The sequence below is a fragment of the Carettochelys insculpta genome, chromosome 1, assembly GCF_033958435.1.
Source record: "Carettochelys insculpta isolate YL-2023 chromosome 1, ASM3395843v1, whole genome shotgun sequence".
Taxonomy (NCBI): Eukaryota; Metazoa; Chordata; order Testudines; family Carettochelyidae; genus Carettochelys; species Carettochelys insculpta.
The window spans coordinates 7,126,451-7,154,007 of NC_134137.1; the positions used below are offsets into that span (position 1 = coordinate 7,126,451).

General features: G+C 45.9%; 2 protein-coding genes across 2 annotated transcripts; one reads left to right on the forward strand and one right to left on the reverse strand.

Moving 5' to 3' along the window:
* LOC142002679 (olfactory receptor 52P1-like) lies at window positions 1-939 on the forward strand. The gene has a single exon (XM_074978980.1). The coding sequence runs from the start codon at window positions 1-3 to the stop codon at window positions 937-939; it is 939 nt and encodes a 312-aa protein (XP_074835081.1).
* Window positions 940-25,811: 24,872 nt separating this feature from the next.
* On the reverse strand, window positions 25,812-26,750 carry LOC142002686 (olfactory receptor 52D1-like). The gene has a single exon (XM_074978994.1). It carries the CDS (start codon window positions 26,748-26,750, stop codon window positions 25,812-25,814), a length of 939 nt encoding a protein of 312 aa, XP_074835095.1.
* Window positions 26,751-27,557: the final 807 nt, after the last annotated feature.

Sequence of the window (27,557 nt, forward strand, 5' to 3'; positions counted from 1 at the left end):
ATGGCAGCTTTCAACCTCACCCTCTCTGATTCCACAACATTCATCTTAATGGGCATCCCTGGCCTGGAAGCTGCCCACTTGTGGATATCCATCCCGTTATCCATGTTCTATGTGATTGGCCTGCTGGGAAATTTCATGATTCTCTTTGTGGTAGGCAAAGAGGTGACTCTGCACAAGCCGATGTACCTGCTGATCTGCATGCTGGCACTCACGGACATTGGCATGCCTACGTCCATCGTGCCTAGGGCACTGTTTATATTTTGGTTCAATCTGAAACTCATTACTCTGGGTGGCTGCCTCACCCAGATGTTCTTCATTCACCTGGTTTCTGTTATGCACTCAGCAGTGCTCGTTACCATGGCCTTCGATCGCTATGTTGCCATATGTAACCCTCTGAGATATACCACTATTGTCACCAACACTCAAATAGCTAAGCTAGGGCTCATGGCTTTAATAAAAGCCATTCTCTTCATTTTGCCCCTTCCCTTGCTCCTGAGCAGCCTGCCATTCTGTGCAAACCATATTATCCCCCACACATTCTGTGAGCACATAGGTTTTGCAAAGCTCTCATGTGGGGACATCACAGTTAACAGGATTTACAGCTTGGTGATAGCTTTTTTAGTCACCGGTTTGGACCTGATGCTCATTATCCTCTCCTATGGGCTGATCATGAGGGCTGTCGTCAGGATCTCCTCCAAGAAAGCCCACCAAAAAACCCTGAGCACCTGCACAGCCCATGTCTGTGTGATACTGGCATCTTATATTCCTGGACTCTTCTCAACTCTCATGCACCGGTTCGGTCAGGACATGGCTCCACACACCCACATCATCTTGGCCAACTTCTATTTCCTCCTACCCGCCATGCTCAATCCAATCATATATGGAATGAAAACCAAAGAGCTTCGTGATAAAATGGGCCAATACACCTTCAGTAGGTGATCACCAGAGACCTGTGAGTTTAAAGCTGTGTGTCAAAAATGAGAAAATTATATCCCCCACATATCATCCCTGTTTTAGTTTGGCTGGTCATAAGCATTGTTCAAGTTCACAGTCTGAGAAGTTCCTTATACCCTAATATTATTACTCCAACACCAACACTGTGCTCTCAGTTGCTGACTTTCCCCTCTCTGACCATCAGATGATCTCTTTCAATGTCTCAAGTCAGCTACCAGCACCATCCCTGAAAATTAAACTTTATGATTTCTAGACTGCCAGATGATACCTGCCATTTTCTGAATCAAGATCCATTGTTCCTTGAGTGAACAAGATCCTTTGTCTTTGGCTATCAAAAATTATAGCTTGTGTCTGTCAAACTAATCAAGAAAGAAACCACAACATTGAACTTCTATATAAGAACTGTGATCCAATGAGCAAATTTTACTTGAAATTTCCACTTCCAATCCTTCAGAAGGCTGGAGAAGAAATCAAATAATTCAATTAGACACTGCTAATACCAAAACACTGTTGCAGAAATGAAAGATATTCTACTAGAACTTCTTGGTGAGAGCTATGAACTTGTTTCTGATAAATGTATCAGAGAAGTAGCCATGTTAGTATGCAGCTTCGAGAACAACAAGAAGTCTTGTGGCACCTTATAGACTCACAGATATTTTGGAGCATAAGCTTTCGTGGGCAAAGACCCGCTTCATCAGATGCATCTAATGAAGTGGGTCTTTGCCCATGAAAGCTTATGCTCCACAATATCTGTTAGTCTACAGGTGCCACAAGACTTCGTGTTGCATCTGATGAAGCGAGTCTTTGCCTGCAAAGCTTATGCTCCAAAATATCTGTGAGTCTATAAGGTGCCACAAGACTTCTTGCTGTTTCTGATAAATGGAGTTTGTTGTCCTGCATTTCAGGTGTGTGTACCCCCAGCATACCATCAAGTCATTGACATTCATCTGATAGACATACAGCAATCACGAATGGACAAAACAGAACATTACACAGATAAGGGCCACATGGAAAGCACATGTAAGCTCAAAGTCTACCCATCCATTTCTGATAATGAGCATGGGAGAAGGAGAGCACCAAGTAAATGAGAGTCAAGGGTAAATATAGACAGATGAAAACCTAAGCTGCGTCTACACGTGCACGCTACTTCGAAGTAGCGGCAGTAACTTCGAAATAGCGCCCGTCACGTCTACACGTGTTGGGCGCTATTTCGAAGTGGAAATCGACGTTAGGCGGCGAGACGTCGAAGTCGCTAACCCCATGAGGGGATGGGAATAGCGCCCTACTTCGACGTTCAACATCGAAGTAGGGACGTGTAGACGATCCGCGTCCCGCAACATCGAAATAGCGGGGTCCTCCATGGCGGCCATCAGCTGGGGGGTTGAGAGATACTCTCTCTCCAGCCCTTGCGGGGCTCTGTGGTCACCGTGGGCAGCAGCCCTTAGCCCAGGGCTTCTGGCTGCTGCTGCTGCAGCTGGGGGTCCGTGCTGCATATACAGGGTCTGCAACTAGTTGTTGGCTCTGTGTATCTTGCACTGTTTAATGAAAGTGTGTCTGGGAGGGGCCCTTTAAGGGAGCGACTTGCTGTTGAGTCCGCCCCGTGACCCTGTCTGCAGCTGTGCCTGGCTCCCTTATTTCGATGTGTGCTACTTTGGCGTGTAGACGTTCCCTCGCTGTGCCTATTTCGATGTTGGGCTGAGCAACGTCGAAGTTGAACATCGACGTTGCCAGCCCTGGAGGACGTGTAGACGTTATTCATCGAAATAGCCTATTTCGATGTCTCAACATCGAAATAAGCTATTTCGAAGTTGGGTGCACGTGTAGACGTAGCCCTAGGCTACGTCTACACGTGCACCCAACTTCGAAATAGCTTATTTCGATGTTGCGACATCGAAATAGGCTATTTCGATGAATAACGTCTACACGTCCTCCAGGGCTGGCAACGTCGATGTTCAACTTCGACGTTGCTCAGCCCAACATCGAAATAGGCACAGCGAGGGAACGTCTACACGCCAAAGTAGCACACATCGAAATAAGGGAGCCAGGCACAGCTGCAGACAGGGTCACGGGGCGGACTCAACAGCAAGTCGCTCCCTTAAAGGGCCCCTCCCAGACACACTTTCATTAAACAGTGCAAGATACACAGAGCCAACAACTAGTTGCAGACCCTGTATATGCAGCACGGACCCCCAGCTGCAGCAGCAGCAGCCAGAAGCCCTGGGCTAAGGGCTGCTGCCCACGGTGACCACAGAGCCCCGCAAGGGCTGGAGAGAGAGTCTCTCTCAACCCCCCAGCTGATGGCCGCCATGGAGGACCCCGCTATTTCGATGTTGCGGGACGCGGATCGTCTACACGTCCCTACTTCGATGTTGAACGTCGAAGTAGGGCGCTATTCCCATCCCCTCATGGGGTTAGCGACTTCGACGTCTCGCCGCCTAACGTCGATTTCAACTTCGAAATAGCGCCCAACACGTGTAGACGTGACGGGCGCTATTTCGAAGTTACTGCCGCTACTTCGAAGTAGCGTGCACGTGTAGACGCAGCTCTAGAGTCCAGACACTTCTAATGCTGAAAATTTATTTAAAGTTAGGAAAAAAAGACTAAATGATGGGTTGTGTCTACACTAGCTCCCACCTTTGAAGGGAGCATGGTAAGTAGCATGTCGGGAGATTTCTAATGAAGCGCTGCACTGTATACGCAGCACTTCATGAAGCTAATTCTCCCCTGCAGCAACTTCGAAGCGGCAAACTTCGATGTAATGGCCTGCGTGTAGCCGCAGCTAACCTGATGGCACTTCGAAGTGGCCAAGCTAAAATTTTGAGGAGTAAAGGGACTTTGAAGTTTCCCAGGCACTTCGAAGTACTGGCAGGTTAGTCACAACTCCACACAAGCCAGCACTTTGAAGTTTACAACTTCGGAGTTGCCGTGGGGGAGAATTAGCTTAATGAAGTCCTGCACTTGCATCACAGCACTTCCTTAATAATCTCCTGACACCCTCCTTACCATCCTCCCTTCGAGAATGGTAGACAAAGCCTGTGTGTTCTAAGATTGCTAGGAAGAGATCTACATCTTGGAACAAAGAGGCGGGGAAGAGAAATGTAGGGGAGTGCAAAATCTGTGGACAAGACTTGGGGGTATGAGGGATAATTAACTACACATGAGCTCCTTGCATGGCTCTATGGCCAAAGCAGCCAGAGATAACCAAAGGAATCTCCAAGAGAGGCAGAGAAGTTATAATACCTTTTTACATGTTCCTGTCACCACTTCCGCTGGAGTCCTGTGTCCAAGTCTGGTGCCCATGAGTCAAAGTGGGTGTTGATACACTGAAGAGCATTCAAAGAAGATTCACAAGAGATAGTCAAAGATTATAAAAACCCGAAGGAGGTCATCTAATTCAACCCCCTGCTCTAAGTGGGACCAACCCCAGAGGTGGATTAAGAACAGGTGAGACCCTGGGAGAACACAATCATAAGAGCTGCCAATATATTTAAATAATTGTGGGCAGGCAGGCTGGGGACCGGGCTGGGGTGGGTGTTGGGAACAGGATGGGATGTTGGGTGCTGTGGTAGCTGTGGGTCAGGGTGGTGTTGGGAGCAGACTGGGCTGGGGGTATAGGGCGGGGCAGGGAGGGCTACAGACTGGGGAGGAGAGCTCAGTGACAGGGGAGGAGCAGTGGTGGCAGGGAGGATTGAGCTGGCCTGTGCTGTAGGGTTGGGTCAGAGGTAGAGCCAGGTTGGGCTGCAGAGATCGGGGAGAAGTTGCAGGGCTGTCGGCCTGGGGAGGTGCACTCACTAGAGGACAGGAGTATGTTTTCAGCTCCAATCTCCCAAATCCAAACCAACAACTCAACTGCACCTTCCCCCGGTTTCTTGGAGAACTCAGTCTGGAGCTTTCCTGACTCTTTGGGGTCATAGTTCCTTGTGGTAACACTGGTAACTCCCTGCTCTCGGTCCCTCCCTCGGCCTTGCTGGTCGGGATGTGCGTCCCGCCGGTATATTATAACAGGTGTCCTCTAGTTCTTGTAGGTGCTACTGCAGCGGTGGGACCTTCACCACTTTCCATGTCCTCGTCATCAGATGAATCCCAAATATCCCCATCCCAATCTTCAGGGTCTAATCAGAGGGCAGTTTCTACTTTGGTATGGTTAATGTTTCGTGATTTTCCTTTTAACTTTGCCCTTCACTCAATTCCTTCCTTTTCTATCAGCGGAATGAGCCACTGTTCCAGTCGATGCACATCACCACCTAACAATTGTTCTTGCATGTCCAAACTTTGGCACCGCTGTCTCAATTCATCTCTCTCTCTGTGTTCTCTGCAGTTTCTCTTCTAGTTCACAGGCACTTTCATATCCTGCCTGCAAAGCACCTTTTAACAGATAGATGGAGGCTCCTTTTCCTTTTCCCTTTTTCAATCTACAAGCAGTTCTCCACTTACCAAATTGCAGCCACAATTCCTCAGGATTTTTCCAGTCTTTCTCTAACATTTCTTTGTCCCATTTTGGATCACCCCAACCTTCCTGGGCAAGGTTCTTTTCTATTTTACTGAAATCAGTGTTTCCCATGACTCCCTTCACGTTACTGTAGTTTATACTGAAAACACAACCCTGCTCGCTGTGCCAGTTCTGTTAGCCGATGGTCTGGAAAAGGTGTCACATATGCCTCACTTCATCTGAGTCTTTAACTGCTAGGACAGACAGTCCCTTTGCAGCAGGCAGCCAGGGCAGCTGATGGATGGCCCAAGATGTGCTGAGAGCTTATTTCATCCAAGCCTTTAACTGCTAGGACAGACAGTCCCTTCGCAGAAGGCAGCCAGGGCAGCTGACAGATGCCCCAGGAGTCTGTCCTGTGGAGGTGACACTACTCAACACTCAGCTATCAGTACACTTTACCAAAGACTACGCTAATACAGCTGAAACCGGCTGGAGTTTGTTTGTGCTCGGTTTAGCACAGTAACTGAAGGAGTCAGTTAAAAGCTTAAAAGGTTACTATTTATTAAAAGGCAGAAATAAGAATCTTAGCCGTTACAAGGTTATTGCTCTACTTCTTGATTACAAGTGACTTAAAACATAACAACAGTGTCTTAGCTTATAGAGCTATTATTGAATGTGTACAAAATACATTGCAGGTATAATTCTCACCCTGCGTCATCTGACTCCGGCGTACCCATGTCTGTCACTCAATCCCTTGGGAAGAAGAGTATGAGGAGGGCATCCCCTCGGACCTTGGGAGGCAAAGATCTTCCTGACCAGCAGGTTTAGGTAATTGGAGCTCAGTTAGAGTGGGCTGCCTGACCCTTCTTTTTTCCCCTTGAGTCATGTACACTCTTGCTTATCTAAAGATGCCAATTGTGCTGGTTCCCCTTTTTGGAGCCAGTTCTTTAGAAGGGAGTTGGAAACTTAATTTACACCTGTAAGACAGAGACAACTAAATCATTAAGACAGGACATTCTTTTCGTATGGGTGCGAGATTCCTCTCCTGGGACGATGTATAGCAGTAGTACCAGCCAAGGGCAGCCTGAGGCCCTAGTTACCAGCTGGCCTGCTTGCCCTAATTATCTTGTTTCTTCCATTATCCAGGGTCGTGATGAGGCAGCACATTTGTGCTCTGAGGCATCAAATACTGTGCTGGAGATTAGCACATCTGTGCTCCCAGGCATCAAAGACTGTGCTCCGAGGTATCCAAGGTGGAGGAGGAGGGAGTGGGGGTTATCTGGCTGGAGGAGACATGATGCCCAGCCCCTCTGGGACTCTATGGTCTCTATGTGCAGTGGGTCTTAAAGCCACACAGACCCAGAAACCCCATGGCGGGAAGCTGACAGCATGCAGGCAGCAACTGCTACAAGTGCAGCCCCCTACAACCCATGGAGAGTAATAGAGACCAGTGAGTCACCCGAGCAGTCCCAAAGCTCCCCTTAGCTGTGTCTACACATGCACGCTACTTCGAAGTAGCGGCACTAACTTCGAAATAGCGCCCGTCGCGGCTACACGCGTCGGGCGCTATTTCGAAGTTAACTTCGATATTAGGCGGCAAGACGTCGAAGTCGCTAACCTCATGAGGGGATCGGAATAGCGCCCTACTTCGATGTAGCTTCTGAAGCCAGGGCTTCTGGCTGCTGCTGCCGCAGCTGGGGATCCATGCTGCAGGCACAGGGTCTGCAACCAGTTGTCAGCTCTGTGTATCTTGTGTTGTTTAGTGCAACTGTGTCTGGGAGGGGCCCTTTAAGGGAGCGGCTTGCTGTTGAGTCCGCCCTGTGACCCTGTCTGCAGCTGTGCCTGGCACCCTTATTTCGATGTGTGCTACTTTGGCGTGTAGACGTACCCTCGCAGTGCCTATTTCGATGTGGTGCCATGCAACGTCGAAGTTGAACATCGACGTTGCCAGCCTTGGAGGATGTGTAGACGTTATTCATCGAAATAGCCTATTTAGATGTTGCTACATCGAAACAAGCTATTTCGATGTTGGCTTCACATGTAGACGTAGCCCTTCTGAGCAACCCCTGGGCTCTCAAGGGTCTGGTCAGGGGATGAAGAAGCATGGCCTCTCCTGGAGTGAGGCAGAGCTCTGGGACCTGCTAGGACTCTGGAGTGAGGAGTAAGTGCTCTGGGTGATGGGGAGCAAGCAGCGGAATGTGGCCTCCTTCGTCCAACTGGCCAAGGGCCTTACAGCCCAGGATCACCTTGCCCGGACATCTGATATTGTCAGGAGTAAGGTTAAGGAGATGCGACAGGGTTACACCCAGGCTCAGGACTCATCCAGCTGGTTGAGAGCCACTCCCACTGCTTTCCCCTATTACTGTGAGCTCAGGGCCTTCCTGCAGCCCCTGGAAACCTGCTATCTTCTGGCATTCCTCGACACTGGGGCCTAGGAACCCCAGCCATTTGGGGAGCAGGAGCTGAGACCGGCGGCCAGCCCCACCCCACCATGGCCTGAGCCAGAGCCGGAGCCAGGCACTGAGACAGAGGAGAGGGACCTGGTAATTGACTTCCCCTCCCACACCTCCATGTGGGCATTGGCCAGATGGGCTTCCCTTGACCTTCCTGGTGGGCCCTCAGGTATCTACACATGGGGCACACAGCCCAAGGTCATGGGGTGGAGGCACTATACAAGACCAGGGGCCCTGCACACCCCTGGCACACCCCCATCCACCTGGGACCAGACAGACCACGGCCCCCGGACGGCGGCATGGCCGCCATTGCCTATCTGCACTGACTCCCACAGACAGCACCGCACGCCCCCCATGGGGGGAGCGGTGGAGGGACAGACCACACAAATGGCCTCACACAGGGCCACCGCACCCACAGGTGGGTTCAGAGGATGTGCGCCATAGGGCAGAGGTCAGTACTCACAGCATTTTTTTCTCTTCCTCTGTTTCTGCAGCTGCACCATCCAAGGACCAGGAGAGTCTTGCCTCATCCAGGCTCCTGGACAGCCCCCCAGAGGTGAGGGATGGCAACCAGCCAGAACAACCAGCAGCGCCTGTGCAGGCCCAGTCTCAGCGGAGCTAGAGGTGGTCAGCAAAGGACCCCCATATCTGCGCTTCCATCCAGCACCAAGTGGAGCTGGCTGAGCAGAGTCTCTGTTTTGAGGAGGGGGAGGCCTCCTGGTGCTGGGCAGCCTGGGGGGACTTTATAGCCATCTTTGAAGATATGGTGGGCTCCTTCTGGGAGTCCCAAACCTGCACCTTTTTTCTTTTGTGGGGAAATGTAACTCAAGAATTGTCCCAGATTAAGGTGTCACGAGAGGAGGTTTTGGAACAAATAGATAAACTTAATGTTAACAAATCACCGGGGCCGGATGGCATTCATCCAAGGGTTCTGAAGGAACTCAAATGGGAAATTTCAGAGCTATTAACAATAGTTTGTAACCTGTTCTTTGGATCAGCTTCCATACCTAATTACTGGAAGATAGCTAATGCGACACCAATATTTAAAAAGGGCTCGAGAGGTGACCCTGGCAATTACAGACCGGTAAGTTTAAAGTCAGTTCCGGGAAAACTAGTTGAAACAATAGTAAAGAATTTTCAGGCATGTAGAAGAACATAATTTGATGGGCAAAAGTCAGCATGGTTTCTGCAGAGGGAAATCCTGTCTTACGAATCTGCTAGAGTTCTTTGAAGCGGTTAACAAACATGCAGACAGTGGAGATCCAGTGCATATAGTACACTTAGATTTCCAGAAAGCCTTTGACAAGGTACCTCTTCAAAGGCTCTTATATAAATTAAGTTGTCATGAGATAAGAGGGAAGGTCCTATCATGGACTGAGAACTTGTTAAAAGAGAGGAAACAGAGGGTCGGCATAAATGGTAAATTTTCCGAATGGAGAGGGATAACTAGTGGTGTCCCCCAAGGGTCAGTCCTAGGATCAATCTTGTTCAATTAATTCACAAATGATCTGGAAAAGGGGATGAGCAGTGAGGTGGCAAAGTTTGCTCATGACATTAAACTGTTGAAGATTGTCAAGACAAAGGCAGACTGTGAAGAAGTGCAAAAAGATCTCAGCAAACTGAGTGATTGGGCAACAAAATGGTAAATGAAATTTAAGGTGGATAAGTGTAAGGTAATGCACATTGGAAAAAATAACCCCGACTATATTTACAATATGATGGGGGATAATTTACCTATAAGTAATCAGGAAATAGATCTTTGAGTTGTCATGGACAGTTCCTTGAAAACATCCACACAATGTGCAGAGGCAGTCAAAAAGGCAAATAGGATGTTTAGTATTATTAAAAAAAAGGATAGAAATTAAGACAAGGAATATCTTAATGCCCCTATATAAATCTATGGTACACCCACATCTTGAATACTGTGTACAGATGTGGTCTCCTCACCTAAAAAAAGACATCCTGGCACTGGAAAAGGTGCAGAAAAGGGCAACTAAAATGAGTAGGGGCTTGCAACGGGTCCTGTATGAGGAGAGGCTAAAAAGATTGGGACTTTTCAGTTTAGAAAAGAGAAAGCTGAGAGGGGACATGATAGAGGTATGTAAAATTATGACAGGTATGGAAAGGGTGAATAAGGAGAAGTTATTTACTTCTGCCCATAATACAAGAACTAGAGGACACCAAGTGAAATTCATGGGTAGCAGGGTTTAGAACTAATAAAAGAACATTCTTCCTCACTCAGTTCATTGTTAACCCGCGGAACTCCTTGCCAGAGGAGACTGTGAAGGCTAGGACTATTACAGGATTTAAGAAAGAGCTGGATAAAGTCCTTGAGGTTAGGTCCATAAAAGGCTATTAGCCAAGGGTAGGAATGGTGTTCCTGGCCTCTGATTGTCAGAAGCTAGAGATGGGTGGCAGGAGACAAATCTCTTGATCATTGTTTTTGGTCCACCGCCTCTGGGGCACCTGGTACTGGCCACTGTCGGCAGACAGGCTACTGGGCTGGATGGACCTTTGGTCTCACCCGGTATGGCCATTCTTATGTTCTTATGCTCTTATGTGTCAGCAAGTATCAGAGTGATTCAAATGGCACATGCATATTAACTAAGTAGGCAATCAATGACTTGTGGATCACATTTTATCATTGCATCTTCATCAGTGGTGGGTGTCCTGTGGCATAAAGACCACACGTAATCCATTGGGGTACTATATGTGACCCACAAGAGAGATTGTCTATGCACAGGGTTGCCAGATGCTGTTGGTATCCATCTGTGTCTTTTGTTTTGGTAGTGGTATTGTGAACCTGAAGTTGCAAGACTTGGTCACAAATGAGGAGCTTTGGAACAGAGAAGGACAAGAACCACCTGAAGGTCAAATCAAGAGAAGAAAGTGGGGATGGCAAGGTCAGATCTTCAGAAAACCATCCTTCAGCTGAGTCTGTCAAGCTCTCACATGCAACCTGCCAGGAAAACACAAAAGAGGAAGACCTCAGACAATGTGGAAATTTACTGAGGTTGAAAGATGACAACTGGGATATCTGGGGTCAGTTAGAAGTTTTATCCCAAGACAGAAGGGAGTAGAGGACACATGTAGATGACCTATGCTCCAGAGTATAGGGGTTTAAGGAAGTAAGTTGTCACTGAAGTGACATACACAAAAATAAAGATATGTGAAGTGAGGCTGGTAGTGATTGTGAAAAAAAAAACAATTGTGGTTTTGATCACTCTTTTATACAATGATGGAATGGGAATCTCGGTCATGAAGGTCTTAGCACAGCAAGTGAGTCAATCACCTGGACTTTGGTGACCATCTACCTAATATTGATGTGTTTGACAAGGGGAATACTTAGTGTATATTTTGAATGTTCCAGATGACAGAGAAGCCAACATCGACTGTGCAAAGCAGTAAGTTATTGGATTCCAAAGCCATGCTGTAGCTCCACACAACAGTTTGTGACTCAGATTTTTCAGAATTTTTCAGAATTGCAGGGGCAATTTAACTATTTCCCTCCAGCCAGGGTGAGGAATAAATCAACAGCTGCACAGCAGTTCTCTCTGATTATGGATGTGAATGTAAGGAAACAAGCTCTTGTCTCTTCAGTTTATTAGCATCAAGAACACATAGACAAAAGCAACTGTCTGGATGGTTTGCCAACATCCCAGATATTTACCCAACATCTGGAATGTCATTGAGTAATTACAAGCAGGTTAATTAACAATAGAAGGGGACAGTAATTAACAACAGAAGGGGGCAGCTGATCACCCTCTGAGTACAAAGAGTGTCAGGAAGACTGTTTCTCAAGATGGCTTCAGAAGACTTCTCCAAACTGCACTGTATTAGCTCATCTTGTATACCTTGTGCAACATATATGCATCATAGTGATCCCTTTCAGATCATCTATTTTTTCCATAACATTCAATAAATGTCTAATATTATTGGCACCTAGGATTAAGGTTTCCATCCTTCCTTTTCCATTCTCACATTATTTATCTGTCCATTCCTCCCCTGTGCTTCTGATTGACTGAAATTTCCAGCCAGATTTTGACCTTACTTCTCAAACTTTACTTTCCAATTTACCCTTAACTATGTGGTGTTCTGTTTTTCTAATTCAGAGCGGCTGAGAGCAATATATGTTTGCAATTGGATTGGTCACATTCTGTGATTTACACACCTCACATCCAGCATAACAGTCCAGTTCTGAAAAGCACACTGTTTCACAAATCTCAGTAAATGGACCTCTGTTTTCCAGAAATGTCTTGTCCAGCAACTTTGATAATCCATCATGATTTTAGTTACCCAGACGACTGCTAATTATGGATGTGCAAAGCTTCCCATATTCCCATACTGCTTGTTTACAGCCACCAGTCCTGGCTTTCAGTATTCTGTGCTCTTATTTAGCTGTATTTTGCCCCTAAATATCTTCTAAGAGTTCAGTACGTAGTGGAAGTGTTGGTAATGTGCTAGACGATATTGACCTCCTATTGTCTGACAAATGCTCTTTTTCAGCATGGTTCAAGTCCCCCGTGTGTTGGATGATGGATGTTGAACCTATCGAAAGAACTAAAGAATGCCTGAAATTCCTGCAACAACTTTCCTATAATAGCTCTTTCTGAAAAACAAAGAAAACAAGAACAAAAGAAAATAAAAAACCTCCAACCTCTTGGTGTACATGAAAGGCTTCCTCAAGGATTGCAGATGTAAAAATGAGGTCAGCTTTCTTCACTAGGTCACCTATGTATTAGAAAATATTCATCACTGTTGCTTCTTTACTTGACTTTGGCTCTTTGAAACTGTAGCTACTGTTCTTCAGACTGATCAAAAATGAAGTTTACACATCTTCTAATGTAATACCACCTTGTTTCAGAAAGCTGTGATACATTCCGGTTGTCTGGAACTCATCAAAAGGCCATGTGCAGAGAACTTCTCAGTCTCTAGACTTTCACAATATTGAACTCAGCCAAAATGGAATCGAGCAACCTTGATAAGCAAGGCAATATCATTTCTCCCCTCTTTTCATTAAGGTTTAGTATCAGTAGCCCCAGTTATCACCTTCTGCAGGTATACTTGCCCAGTTTGTCATGGAGCTCTTTGGTTTTCACCCCATAAATAATAGGGTTGAGCATGGGGGGGATGATGAAATAGAGGTTGGCCAATATGATATGAACATAGGGAGCGATGCCCTGTCCAAACCGATGTGTCAGACTGGAGAAGAGGAAGGAAGTATAGGATGTGAGCATCACACAGATGTGGGTTGTGCAGGTATTGAGGGCTTTCTGGTGGGCTTTCTTGGAGGACATACTGAATATGGCCCTGATGATCAGGCTATAGGACAGGACAATGAGTGTCAGATCTACCCCTGTGCCTACAAAGGCCATCAGCAAGCCATACATCCTGTTGACTGTGGTATCCCCACAGGAAATCTTTGCCACAGCCATGTGCTCACAGTATGTATGAAGAATAGTACGGCTGGCGCAGAAAGGCTGCCTGCTCAGGAGCAGGGGCAGGGGTAACATGGAAAGAACAGCTCTTGTTAAACCCACTAGTCCCAGCTTAGCTATGCGTGTATTGGTGAGGATAGTGCTGTACCTCAGTGGGTTGCATATGGCAACATAGCGATCAAAAGCCATTGTCACAAGGACAGCTGAGTTCATTACAGAAAGCATGTGAAGGAAGAAAGTCTGAGTCAGGCATCCACCCACACTAATGACTGTCAAATTGAACCAAAATATACACAGTGTCTTTGGCATTACAGAAGTAGACATGCCGATGTCTGCTCTGTGCCTACAAGAAATAGAACCATGAAATTTCCCAAGAGTCCAATAATGTAGAATGCAGCAAAGGGGATGGAAATCCAGACATGGGCAGCTTCCAGGCCAGGGATACCCATCAGGATGAATATTGAATGGTCAGAGGTCGTGAAGTTCAAAACTTCCATAAGGTTGTTGAAGGGAAGAATTGGGTGCAGAAGTTCTCAGGTTGTCTATGAACAAAGAGAAGCATATATTATAGCAAATAATCAGTGAGATAGCTACATTTGCAGATGTCACCAGGTTTTTTAGGTCATCACTAGGTCCAGAGGAGTACTTCTGGGGAGGTAGCCAATGAGGTGAATGGTTAACATGATGACTCATTAAGCTCAGTGCACATAACTTTAATGCGTGTGCCCATTATAGGGAAAAGGTTGAACTCCCTGAACTCCTAACAAGGTTGTAATTTAACTTAATAAACTCAATACAGTGACTCAGGCATCATGACACACAGCTCTGTGAAAACTTACTTACAGGGCAAGAACCAACAAACTTTTCATTCTGCTATTATCCAGGAGGAGTAGTATAGGTAATCATACAAATATACAATGGCAGAAGATCAAGAGCAATAAGAATTATCAAGACAGTGATTGTTATCTTACTAAGGAGCTGAATAAGAGGGAGCATGAGAAAAGTGTATAGAATGTTAGCGAGAATGTGTTGCAAAACAAGGTCAAGTTGACGTTGTATTGAACTGCAATGTGCAAATAAAAAACGGATTTTGAAAAGTATATTTTGTTCACCCAGGGTCTAATTAGACTGAGAATTCATCGCAAAAAGACATAATTGAAGACAAGGGCTAACAGAGAAGCAGGAAGAATTTGAACACTTATGTGGATATTGAGACTATCCAGTGATAGTATTTTCAGTCATGTATACATTATGAAACTGTGTATGCCCATGTGGTTTAGGGCTTCAGCCAATATCTAGCTGTCAGACTTTAAGATAACACCACCAGGATGGTCACAACAACCCCCCACATGCACCTACTTCTGTTTTTTTTATACTTTCTTCTGTAGCACCTTGGGCTGTCACTATCAGAGGAGGGACACTGGATCAGGTAGACCACACCTCTGATCCATAATGAAATTCCAGTGTTTGAAAGGAGCCAGGTTTCCCCCATGGAAATGGTCACAGAAAGGTTGCTGTGTCAGTCTGTACCTTCACAAAACAACAAAAAAACAATCCAGTTTGTCCAAAAAGCTCCAGGATTAGTATTTCTGTGGTGTGGTGTGTGGTTGCTAGTAAGAATTTTCCTGAGGTTAGGTAGTTGTCTGTAGTAAAGGATGGGTCTGTTACACAGGGCCTCTAAGAGTGCAGCATCACATTCCAGGATGGGTTGTAGATTGTCAATAATGCATTGGAGGTGGTTGAGTTGGGAGCTATAGGTGATGACAAGTGGTGCTCTGTTATTCGCCTTCTTGGGCCTATCTAGAAGTAGTTGATTTCTGGGTATTCATCTGGCCCTGTCAATCTGTTTTTGTTTATTATTATTTATTTCCCTTGGTGGGTAATTAAGTTTTATGAATGCCTGATAAACATCTTGAAGATTTTGGTCTCTGTCAGTAGGTTTGAAGCAGATGCATCTAAGGGCTTGACTATAAACCATGGATTGTGTGATGTATCCTGGAAGAAAGCTGGAGGCATGTAGGTCAGAGTAGTAGTCAGTAGATCTCCGGTAGAGCGGGGTATTGCTTGGCCATTAGTGATTTGTACTGTGGTGTCTAGGAAATGGATCTCCCATGTGGAATGGTCAAGGCTGAGATTGATGGTGCGATACAGGTCATTGAAATCTGTGTGGAATTATTCAAGAATCTCTTTACCACGAGGCCAAATGATAAAAATATAATCCATGCAGTGTATGTAAAGGCACGATAAGAGGGGGCAGGAGCTGAGGAAACATTGTTCTAAGTGATCCATAAAAATGATTGAAAGGGACAGGTCGAGCAAGATCTGGGTCACAGTGGCCCACTCTTTCAGGTAGCTGCCAGAGGATTAGGGGTGGGACAATGTTTGGGCACTAGTAACGCTCCTTGTTCACACGTTTAAAACTATAAATAGACATACACTCCATATTTCTAACCCCACAAACAAGAGTGACACATGAACAAAAATAGAACGTACAGATCCAGCAGATCCTAACACCGAAATGGATAGGTTACATGAGGTATTTTGTCTCAGGCATCTCCAGGTTATGTGTATTTATACTCATCAACCCATTTTTCACCATGTAATGGGGGAGAGTGCTCCACAATTACACCATTAACATCCAACAACAGAAACTGGAAATACCATGGTTACATTTCTCTGCTTTGCCAGTGTATACAGACCCACCTAAATATACTCACTGCCAAGAAACCTCCCAGAGGGGTAACAGAGAGGAAGCCGTGCTAGTCTATACACTATCAAAACAAAAAGCAGTCAAGTAGCACTTTAAAGACTAGCAAAATAGTTTATTAGGTGAGCTTTCATGGGACAGACCCACTTCTTCAGACAATAGCCAGACCAGAACAGTTCTGGTCTGGCTATGGTCTGAAGAAGTGGGTCTGCTTCTCCCAGAGGGGGTAATGGAAAAAAATATTTAAAAAAAAATCAGCTTCAGTCGTGCTGTCCTGTGTCTGTTCACAATCCTCTGCCTGCCCCTACAACTCCCAGTGATGGTCTCCTGCCCTGTAACTCCTCTGATTTCCCTTAAAATACCCAGCTCTGCTTGCTGCTGTCTGTCCAGCCTTCTCGCTGCCCTGCAACATCTAGCAACGCACCACTGTCTGCGTACTTCCCATTCCCTGCCCCGAAACTCCCTGTGCCAGTCAGGTGTGCAGGTAGATCTCCAAACCCCACAGCGTCCAGCATTGCCACACAGTGATACCTCTCAGCAGGTCCAACTGAGGTGTCAGGCCCCCCAGTCTATCTCACCCCCACCCACACACATACAAACCTCATGAGGCCTCGTCACAGTTCTTTGGCTTCTGCATTGAGCACAATGTCCATTCCCCATTTCATCAAGCTTCAGGATTCTTCACCACTGTGACTTGGGTAACACACATCCTAATGACAAGCCCCCGCCTGGTGTCCCTCAACACACACACACACACACACACACACACAGACACACACACACACACACACACACACCCCGGACCTCCTGCTGTGAGATTTCCAACACTGACTGATTTCCTCAAAGCCAGAAACATGCTGGTACATTTACTGCAGGACATCTGTATTGTCCTACTGCGTGCATTCTCAATCCCCATCCACATGATCTCTCATCTTCTCTACTCCTCCCTCCATCTACAACTTACTGAGTCCCTCCACACTGCTGTCCTGAGACCTCTATTTCTTTCCACTAGCCTAGTCACCTCCTCTTCTCCTCCCTCCTTGTCTGTAAAACCATGTGTAAAGAAAGCAGAAAACTGCATCTCCTGCTTGCTGCACTCTAGAAAGCAAAATATATTGTAATTTTCCATTGTAACTGAGAGAGACCATAATGCAACTTTGTTTTTTCTGGTGTTCCTAGTTCCCTTTCTCTCCTTCTTTGGCCTATGCACCATTTCATAGCCTATTATCATAGGGGTAGCCGTGTTAGTCTGGATCTGTAACAGCAACGAAGGGTCCTGTGGCACCTTATAGACTAACAGAAAAGTTTTGAGCTTGAGTTTCGTGAGCACAGACTCACTTCATCAGATGTGAGTCTGTGCTCACGAAAGCTCATGCTCAAAACTTTTATGTTAGGCTATAAGGTGACACAGGACCCTTCATTGCTGTTCATAGCCTATGGGATTCAAAGAACTCTGCTCAAATTCCTTCAGCAGCTGGCCTGTGCTCATACTTTTGAGAAGAAATATTTATTTTTATCCACTAGGATTCCTTAAAAAAAATGAAAGTAGAAAAAATCAGGTATATTTTACCTCACCAGATGACTGCATACATGACAAAGAAGTTGAACATTGCGTTTTTTCCCTTCATCTTTCCTTATCTGAATGTGGAGCTTTAAATTGTCAACCTTATCAAAAACCTTGTTCATTCAGGGTCTGAGATTTGCCTTCAACACATAGAAGCATGAAATTTTCCAACAGGTTGATAATGTAAAAAGTTGAGAAAGAGATGGAAATCCAGATGTATGCAGCTTCCAGGCCAGGTAAGAAGGGTGCTTTCAAAATCGGGGCACCCTTTTGAAGGAATCCCAGCAACACGGCTATTTTTAGTTTGAAATTGGCATTTTTGACAGGCCAGGTGGTGACTATTATTCAAATGAGGCACTGAATATTCATATTAGTGTCACATTTGTATTTTCAAACCTCTGTAATTTTCATGATCCTTGTGAAAGGGAGGGGTTCTGTAGCCATGGACTTAGTCTAGCATACAGAGTTGATAACAGTCTGTACATGAAAACAGCAAGAAGTCCTGCTCAACCAGATAAACTAACAGATATATTGGAGCACAAGCTTTCATAGGGAAAGACCCACTTTGTCAGCTGAAGAGTCTCATAGCCCATGAAAGATTATACTCCAATATATCTGTTAGTCTATAAGGTATCACAGGACTTCTGAGCCGTGTGTACATGTGCACGCTACTTCGAAGTAGCGGCACTAACTTCGAAATAGCTCCCGTCGCGGCTACACGCGTCGGGCGCTATTTCGAAGTTAACTTCGACGTTAGGCGGCGAGACGTCGAAGTCGCTAACTTCATGAGGGGATCGGAATAGCGCCCTACTTCGACGTTCAACGTCGAAGTAGGGACCGTGTAGACGATCCGCGTCCCGCAACGTTGAAATTGCCGGGTCCTCCATGGCGGCCATCAGCTGGGGGGTTGAGAGACGCTCTCTCTCCAGCCCCTGCGGGGCTCTATGGTCACCGTGGGCAGCACCCCTTAGCCCAGGGCTTCTGGCTGCTGCTGCGGCAGCTGGGGATCCATGCTGCAGGCACAGGGTCTGCAACCAGTTGTCGGCTCTGTGAATCTTGTGTTGTTTAGTGCAACTGTGTCTGGGAGGGGCCCTTTAAGGGAGCGGCTTGCTGTTGAGTCCGCCCTGTGACCCTGTCTGCAGCTGTGCCTGGCACCCTTATTTCGATGTGTGCTACTTTGGCGTGTAGACGTACCCTCGCAGCGCCTATTTCGATGTAGTGCCACGCAACGTCGACGTTGAACATCGACGTTGCCAGCCCTGGAGGACGTGTAGACGTTACTCATCGAAATAGCCTATTTCGATGTTGGCTTCACGTGTAGACGTAGCCCTGTTGTTTTTTGCAGATATAGACTAACATGGCTACCCCTCTGATACTAGTCTGTATATAGCTACACGGGAAACCAATAGCTATTGAACAGTAGGCTTTTCCACTGAGCATACAGAGGAGTAACACGATCCAATGGCTGCAAGTTGAAGTGTAATATATTGTGACTGACAAGAAGGCATAAATTTCTTAAAGGGTGAGAGAAAGTATGGGAAATTTGCAAATGGATATGATGGATTTGACATCGCTGGATGTTTTTAAATCAAGGCTGGTTGTCTCTCTGAACAATATACTACAGGAATAATTTGGAGGAAATTATCTCGCTTGTGCTCTCCAGGAAGTCAAATTAGATTATGACAATGCTCCAACTTGGCCTTGGAATCTAGGAACGTGCCCCAGGAATCTTCTGGAAAGTCCTGGAAAGTTCAGGTTTGAATTTATTGAAGGCATTTTTTTCGATACACGAGTGATAAAGTTAGCCCTGCATAGATAAATTGGCATGGATGAAAAGGTCTCTTTTTTAGATGAGAAAAATAATGGCTTGGTCCCAACCCCAAATTGTACAACCTTTCCCATGAATGCCTAACTGAGCTGGCTAGCAAATGGTCGGAGACCATCTTGGGTTTAGTGCCAGTGTTTCCCATGGGCCTGATGTTTGTCCGCAGACAGTGGGACCTGCACATGGGGTACAAACATTTCTAGAACCTCGCTTGTCATCAAGTTTCCTACTCTCATTACATAAAGCCAGACCTCTCTGCTTGTGTATCATCCTGTGCAGCCGTTCTCAAAGTTGCACACTGTGTGTATGGATATGGCAAGAACATCAGCACAGGAGCCCTGACGTGTCCAGCTCCATCTCCAAGATTTGTCACCAGTGAGACCCAGTCTCTCATTACCCTCCAGCCAAGGGAGCTGGTGTGATGGGAAACATCTCACACTCTATAAAGGAAGAACTGTGGACAGCCTGGAGTGTGTTGGAGGCTGTGGGAGTCAAGGGTTAAATGGGGACAGCAAGGAGAAGACTTTGCTCACCAGCATGGTGTTACACACAGGGCAGCCTGGGGTGGAGGTGGAGAGTACACATGGGGGTTAGTGTATGACTGGAGACTGGAACCGCTAAACGGCAAGCAGCGGTAGTTCTTTCCACCAGGGACATGCCTGAAGTTACGTAACTAATATCCAACAGCCATTAGAAACATTCAGGCTGAAGTTCTGTGGCTTGCCAGAGCACAGAGAGTGTGAGACCTGCCCAGATGCACTGAGGGCCAGGAAAGCTCCCAGTGTTGGCCTTGGCCCAACAATTACAAAGAAAAATCCATTTCCCCGATGCTGCCAACCTGTCTGGGCATGTCGCACCCCTAGACCCTCCCCCCCAGCAAAGCTGCCCAGTTTTTGTCCATTCCCTAATTTCCCTCCGTGTTGCCTGCTTTTCTGTCTATACCTCCTGTCTGCCCCCACAACACCCAGCTCTGCCTGCCTGCCTGCCATGTGCATTGCTCTCACTGTCCCACAACACACCAGAGCATGGCTTGCCTGTCCATGTAGGTCCCCCATCCCTGCACCTTCAAGTCCTGACACATAGTGATACCCCTCACCCAGGCCACACACCAGCCTGCTAGTTCTCCAAAATCTCTCCTTAGACTGGGTTAAACTCGGTGTCAGCCTGCACTGGGGAAAAGGTCAGCCTGAACTACCTTTCTGAGGATGCCCAGCCGGTGCAGAGAAGGAGAGAGAGCGTGTAGACTAAAAGGAACCATCTGTTCCCCACAACAGCCCAAACCTTGACTGTATTGCAGCCAGTCGGAAACCAGGACATACATTCCTAAGGCTCCTTTTGTGTGTTGGCAACTGCTGATGTTATCCTGAGACTTTAGGGAGATTGTTCACAGGACAAGGGATTGTCTGCGTGGGAGATGGTGTACATAAGAACATAAGAATGGCCATACTGGGTCAGACCAAAGGTCCATCCAGCCCAGTATCCCGTCTGCCGACAGTGGCCAATGCCAGGTGCCCCAGAGAAGGAGAACAGAAGACAATGATCAAGTGATTTATCTCCTGCCATCCATCTCCTGCCCTTGTACTGAAGGCTAGGGCACCATACTTTTCTCCTGGCTAAGAGCCATTTATGGACCTAACCTGCAAAAATTTATCGAGCTCTTTTTCAAACCCTAATAGAGTCCTGGCCTTCACAGCCTCCTCCGGCAAGGAGTTCCACAGGTTGACTGTGCATTGTGTGAAGAAAAATTTCCTTTTATTAGTTTTGAACCTACTACCCATCAATTTCATTTGGTGTCCCCAAGTTCTTGTATTATGGGAAAAGGTAAATAATTTTTCTATGTTCACTTTCTCCACACCATTCATGATTTTATATACCTCTATCATATCGCCCCTCAATCGCCTCTTTTCCAGACTGAAAAGTCCCAGTCTCTCTAGCCTCTCCCCATATGGAACCCGTTCCAACCCCTAATTATCTTAGTCGCCCTTTTCTGAACCTTTTCTAATGCCAATATATCTTTTTTGAGGTGAGGAGACCACATCTGTACACAGTACTCAAGATGTGGTCGTACCGTAGTTTTATATAGGGGAAGTATGATATCTTTTGTCTTATTATCTATCCCTTTTTTAATAATTCCTAACATCCTATTTGCTTGATTAACTGCCGCTGCACACTACGCGGATGTCTTCAGAGAACTATCCACTATAACTCCAAGATCCCTTTCCTGATCTGTCGTAGATAAATTTGACCCCATCATGTTGTACGTGTAATTTGGGTTATTTTTTCCAATGTGCATTACCTTACACTTACCCACATTTAATTTCATTTGCCATTTTGCTGCCCAATCACTCAGTTTGCTGAGAACTTTTTGTAGTTCTTCACAATCCCTTTTGGTGTAAGAGAAAATTCTTACGGTGTGGTCAGCATAACTTTACGGGACAAGACACCTGCCTTCCCTAGGAAGCCTGTTTACTCCTCTTGGCTTGGTGCTTTAGGCAGAATTACCATTCCCTATTTCACCCAGTTTCAGGACTTGGATGTATTGTGATCTCGATATTACACCTTACATCCTCCTCTTCCACATCCCTGTTCTCTCTCTCTCTCACTCTCTCTCTCTCTGTCACACACACACACACACACACACATTGTGCTTGGATACTGCACGTTACATCCCCGCACCCCAACACTGTGTGCATCTGGAATTCCTTGTGTGATTTCCACAAGTTTCCTCTGCACAGGAAATGAGCTTTTGGGTGCTTTTTGTCCTCGCCAGATCTAGATAAGCTGCAACAAAAAAAAAGAAGACTCTTCTCCATTCCCTGGAAAAAAAAATGTCTCAGAGGGGTAGCTGTGTTACTCCGGAGCTCCACAAATAACAAGCAGTCCTGTAGCACCTGAGAAACTAACAAATGTAATAGGTCATGAGGTGTTGTGGGTGAAACCCACTTCAGGTGAGGAGGTAGATTTTACCCATGAAAGTTCATGAACTAATAAGTATGTTAGACTCTCAGGTGCTACGGGAATGTTTGTTACCTGGAAAACTTGATATCCTGATCACTTTTATCTTTTAAGCCCGAAAGTTTGAGATTTCAGTGAATCTCTTGTCACTTCTTCTTCAGTTCAAGTGAGTTCAACTGTCTTTTGAGAACACAGGATGACTCCAGTTGAAGTCACAAGAGACTCATGGTTAGCATAAATAAGGCCATATCAAGGTTTCACCAGTGCTCTGGAACTTTTGATTTCATAGGGTACACACCAAGGCTTCATGTCATGCACAGAAAGCACTATTCTGTTACTGTGCTCAATGGATCTGAAGGAAACCCCCAGTTTACAAGGCATTGTGGGACTAGTTATGTAAGGTGGAGATTTCAAAATACATCTGCCCTAACTGATCTCAGAGACCAGTGTCATTCTGGAGTGACCCAGTGAAGGCAGAGTACAAGAGAAGGTTCTGGCCAGTGCGCAGCCCATTCTTGTTGATTGTATCTACACTACATCTCTCTTTCGAAAGAGGAAGGCCAATGAGGGAAAATAAAAATGCAAAAGAAATGCTGATTTATAAATCTCACACCTCATTTGCGTAATCTCTTCCGATCGAGTTTTTGAAGAGATTTTTTTGAAAACAAAATCAGTGTAGATGGGGGCCTGCCAAAAAAAAAATCCCATTTTCAAAAGACCCCTTTTTGCTGAAACAAAATAGGAGGAAGTGTTCATTTGAAAACAGTTTTTTTTCAAAAGAACCCCATCTACACTGCTTTTTTTTTAAAAAAAAATCTCTTCTGAAAACACGGTCAGAAAAGATTATGCTAATGAGACATGAGATTTGTAAATCAGCAATTCATTTGAATTTTTGATTTCCCTCCTTTGCATTCCTCTTTTGAAAGAGGGATGTGGTGTAGACACAGCTGTTATGAAGCGTTTCTAACAGAGATCCCCAATGCACAGACTTTGGCTATTCTACGTAAGAGCACAGTGAAGTTGCTGGATTGGAAAATTTGACCAAACCAGAGGAAAATACATATCACCACAAAAAATTGAAGCTATTGAGTCAGATTGAAAGGCACAATAAGAATTAAGGAGCTCATCTTAAAATCAAATATTTGTTGAAATTATCTCAATACACTTTCAGCTCCAAATTAACCAAGTGCATTGTTTATTGTTTCTGATAACACTAAACAGTTAAAGTGGCTGAGCTGGTCAATTCCTGCTCAGATGGTTCTTGACGTGAACCCTGAAAACCTTCCTGAGCCTTAGCGCTATTTTTAAATCAGAAACAGGGAACTCACTGAAATCCCGCTCATCAGAAAGAAGAAATCTGCTTACTGTGATTGGAAGGCAGAGTGAATCTGTGTACGAATCTCAAACGTCTGACACTAGCCCTGCTGCCGAGTGACCTTTATGATGCCGCGAAATGGTCCCTGAGGGCATTCAGGCTGGCAGAATTCCCAAAGAATTCCCTCAGCTCTGTGCATAGCTGGAAGAGCAGAAATCAGACTCAAGAAATTTTCAGCCTCAGAGCCTCTCCCCTGGGTGAGAAGAGATTGTACTTTAATACCAGAGTCTGAAATTGTGAAGGCAGTATATTCACCCTAGCACAAAACCCATGGGTTTGTTATAGTCTATTAGCCTTTGAAATTCATGGCCACTTTGTGAAACTCAAATGAAGTGAATCTCAATTGAGGTAAACCAAAAAATGTGGAAAAGTCTTTAGTTTCCTAGCATTCTAGTATCACAGGTGTTTGACCACGTCTCCGTGCAGGGTCTAAAGAAAATGTCTATCTGGCAGCTGCTAGCTGTTCTGCTGGTACATTTTCTCTGGGAGGGGTAGCCGTGTTAGTCTGGATCTGTAACAGCAACGAAGGGTCCTGTGGCACCTTATAGACTAACAGAAAAGTTTTGAGCATGAGCTTTCGTGAGCACAGACTCACTACATCAGATGCTGGTCATGGAAATCTGCAGGGCCAGGTATAAATAAGCCAGAGCAAGGGTGGGGTTAACAAGGTTAGCTCAGTCAGGAAGGATGAGGCTTACTATCAGCAGTTGATCTGGAGGTGTGAACACCAAGGGAAGGGAAGCTGCTTTTGTATTTAGCCAGCCATTCGCAGTCTTTGTTTAAGCCTGAGCTGAGGGTGTCAAATTTACATGTACATTTACCCCAACATCAACCTCAGCCTGGAACAGTCTACACAGGAGATCCACTTCCTGGACACCACGGTGCTAATACACGATGGCCACATCAATACCACCCTGTACCGTAAACCCACTGACCACTGCGCCTACCTTCATGCCTCCAGCTTCCATCCCAGACACACCACACGATCCATTGTTTACAGCCAAGCACTAAGATATAACCGCATTTGCTCCAACCCCTCCAACAAAGACAAACACCTACAGGATCTCTACCAAGCATTCTTGAAACTGTAATACCCACCTGAGGAAGTGAAAAAAACAGATCAACAGAGCCAGACGTGTGCCACGAAGCCTCTTACTACAGGACAAGCCCAAGAGAGAAACCAACAGAACACCACTAGCCATCACCTACAGTCCTCAGCTAAAACCTCTACAGCGCATCATCAGGGATTTACAACCCATCCTGGACAATGATCCCCCACTTTCACAGGCCTTGGGAGGCAGACCAGTCCTTGCCCACAGACAACCTGCCAACCTGAAGCAAATCCTAACCAGCAACTATACACCGCACCACAGTCACTCTAACTCACGGACCCATCCGTGCAACAAACCTCGTTGCCAGCTCTGCCCACATATTTACACTGGCAACAGCATTGCAGAACCTAACCAGATCAGCCACACCATCATGGGTTCATTCAGCTGCACATCTACCTATATAATTTATGCCATCATGTGCCACCAATGCCCCTCTGCTATAGACATCGGACAAACTGGACAGTCTCTATATAAAAGAATAAACACACACAAATCAGATATCGGACATGGCAATATACAAAAACCCGTAGGAAAGCACTTCAATCTCCCAGGCCACTCAGTAGCAGACTTAAAAGTAGCTATCCTGCAGCAAAGAAATTTCAGGACCAGACTCCAAAGAGAAATTGTTGAGCTACAATTCATCTGCAAATTCAACGCCCTCAGCTCAGGCTTAAACAAAGCCTGCGAATGGCTGGCTAAATACGAAGCAGCTTCCCCTCCCTTGGTGTTCACACCTCCAGATCAAGTGCTGGCAGTAAGCCTCACCCTTGCTGACTGAGCTAACCTTGTTATCCCCACCCTTGCTCTGGCTTATTTATACCTGGCCCTGCAGATTTCCAAGACCAGCATCTGATGAAGTGAGTCTGTGCTCACGAAAGCTCATGCTCAAAACTTTTCTGTTAGTGTATAAGTTGCCACAGGACCCTTCGTTGCTGTTGATTAAGTAGATATCCTTTGTCCCTTTTGTCACTTAGTCTTGGATTCATGGCTCCCAGGGGATCACAATCTGCAGGAGTATTTGCCCATTTTTTCACGAAGCTCTTTTGTTTTGATCCCGTAAATGATAGGGTTCAGAAAGCAGGGGAGGAGGAAATACAGGTTGGCCAAGATGATGTGAACATGGGGAGCGATACCCTGACCAAAACGGTAGGTCAGGATAGAGAAGATGCTGGAAGCATAAGACGTCATTATCATGCAGATGTGGGTTGTACATGTGCTGAGGGCTTTCTGGTGGGCTGTTTTGGTGGAGAGTCTGAGAACAGCCCTGATGATCAGACAGTAGGACAGAGCAATGAGCATTAGGTCTAACCATATGACTATAAATGCTATTACTAAGCTGTACATCTTGTTGAAGGTGATGTCCCCACATGATATCTTTGCCACAGCCATGTGCTCACAGTAAGTATGAGGAATAATGTGATTGGCACAAAATGGCAGCCTACTCAGGAGCAGGGGTAGGGGCAGAATGTATAGAACAGCTCTTATCAAACCTATGAACCCTAGCTTAGCTATTCGGGCATTAGTCAAGATGGTGGTGTATCTTAGGGGGTTACATATGGCAACATAGCGATCAAAGGCCATTATCACAAGGACAGCTGACTTCATAACAGAAACCCAATGAAGGAAGAACATCTGGGTGAAGCAGCAACCCATAGTAATGCTTTTCAGTTTGAACCAAAATATACACAGTGCCTTTGGCACAACAGAGGTTGACATTCCAATGTCACTGAGCGCCAACATGCAGAGAAGTAGATACATCGGCTTGTGCAGGGTCTGGTCTTTGCTTATGACAAAGAGAACTGTAAAATTTCCTAACAGGCTGAAAAAGTAGATAATAGAAAAAGGGATGGAAATCCAGATGTGGGCAGCTTCCAGGCCAGGGATGCCTGTTAAGAAGAACGTTGAAGGGCCAGAGTGGGTGAGGTTGAAAATTGTCATGAGGTGGCTGATGCATCAGTTGGCCTCAGAAATGCTTGAAGTATCTGTGAAGGGAGAGAAGAGCAGTGAGGGGGTTGATACACTTTCTAACAAAGAGTACAATAAATATTTCATAGTTAATACCAGTCTAGAAATGGGGGTGATGGTGAGCTGGCACCATTTACAAATGACACCAGATTATTTTGGGCAAAGTCAAGTCCAGAGGATTCTTCCCAGAGAGCTAACCAAGCCAGATGAGTGGGCAGCATGAGATCAGATACATTTGAAGGCTGGTAACAGGACTACATGCTCATGTGTTTCAGGCACAAGCCAATCTTTAGCTGTTGACATAGTGCTTCCAGACAGGGCACCACCTATTCATTGACTACTGGAATTCTGACACCTTCTGCACCATTGGACGGTGTAACTGTCAGAGAGAGAACAGTGGACTAAATAGACTACAGGTCTGATCCACAATCCAATACCTATGTTGGAAAGGCACCAAGTTTTTCCCGTGGAATTATGCCAGCACGTTAGGACCTGCACCAGTGTAGCCTTCCTTGAGACCTTTTCTTGCCCACACTCTTTATACCCTTCTGTCTGAGACATAAGTTACACATGTGAATAGGCAAGTGTACTGGTGCCATCAGCCACTGCAGGCCCAGGAGCAAGGAGGGAGAGGACCCTGGCTCCCTGCCCCCAGAAGGGGTGGGGCCAAGGGCAGAAGGGGCAGGGTATAGGGGAGTCAGAACTGACCCCACACACTCTCTCAGAGCTGAACGTGGAGCGGTGGCCCAGTGCTCCATAGCATTTCAAAGAGGTCTAGAA

Bases quoted from the DNA above. Each gene is read 5' to 3' on its own strand.
- LOC142002679 (XM_074978980.1), top strand. From the start codon at position 1: ATGGCAGCTTTCAACCTCACCCTCTCTGATTCCACAACATTCATCTTA.
- LOC142002686 (XM_074978994.1), bottom strand. From the start codon at position 26,750: ATGACAATTTTCAACCTCACCCACTCTGGCCCTTCAACGTTCTTCTTA.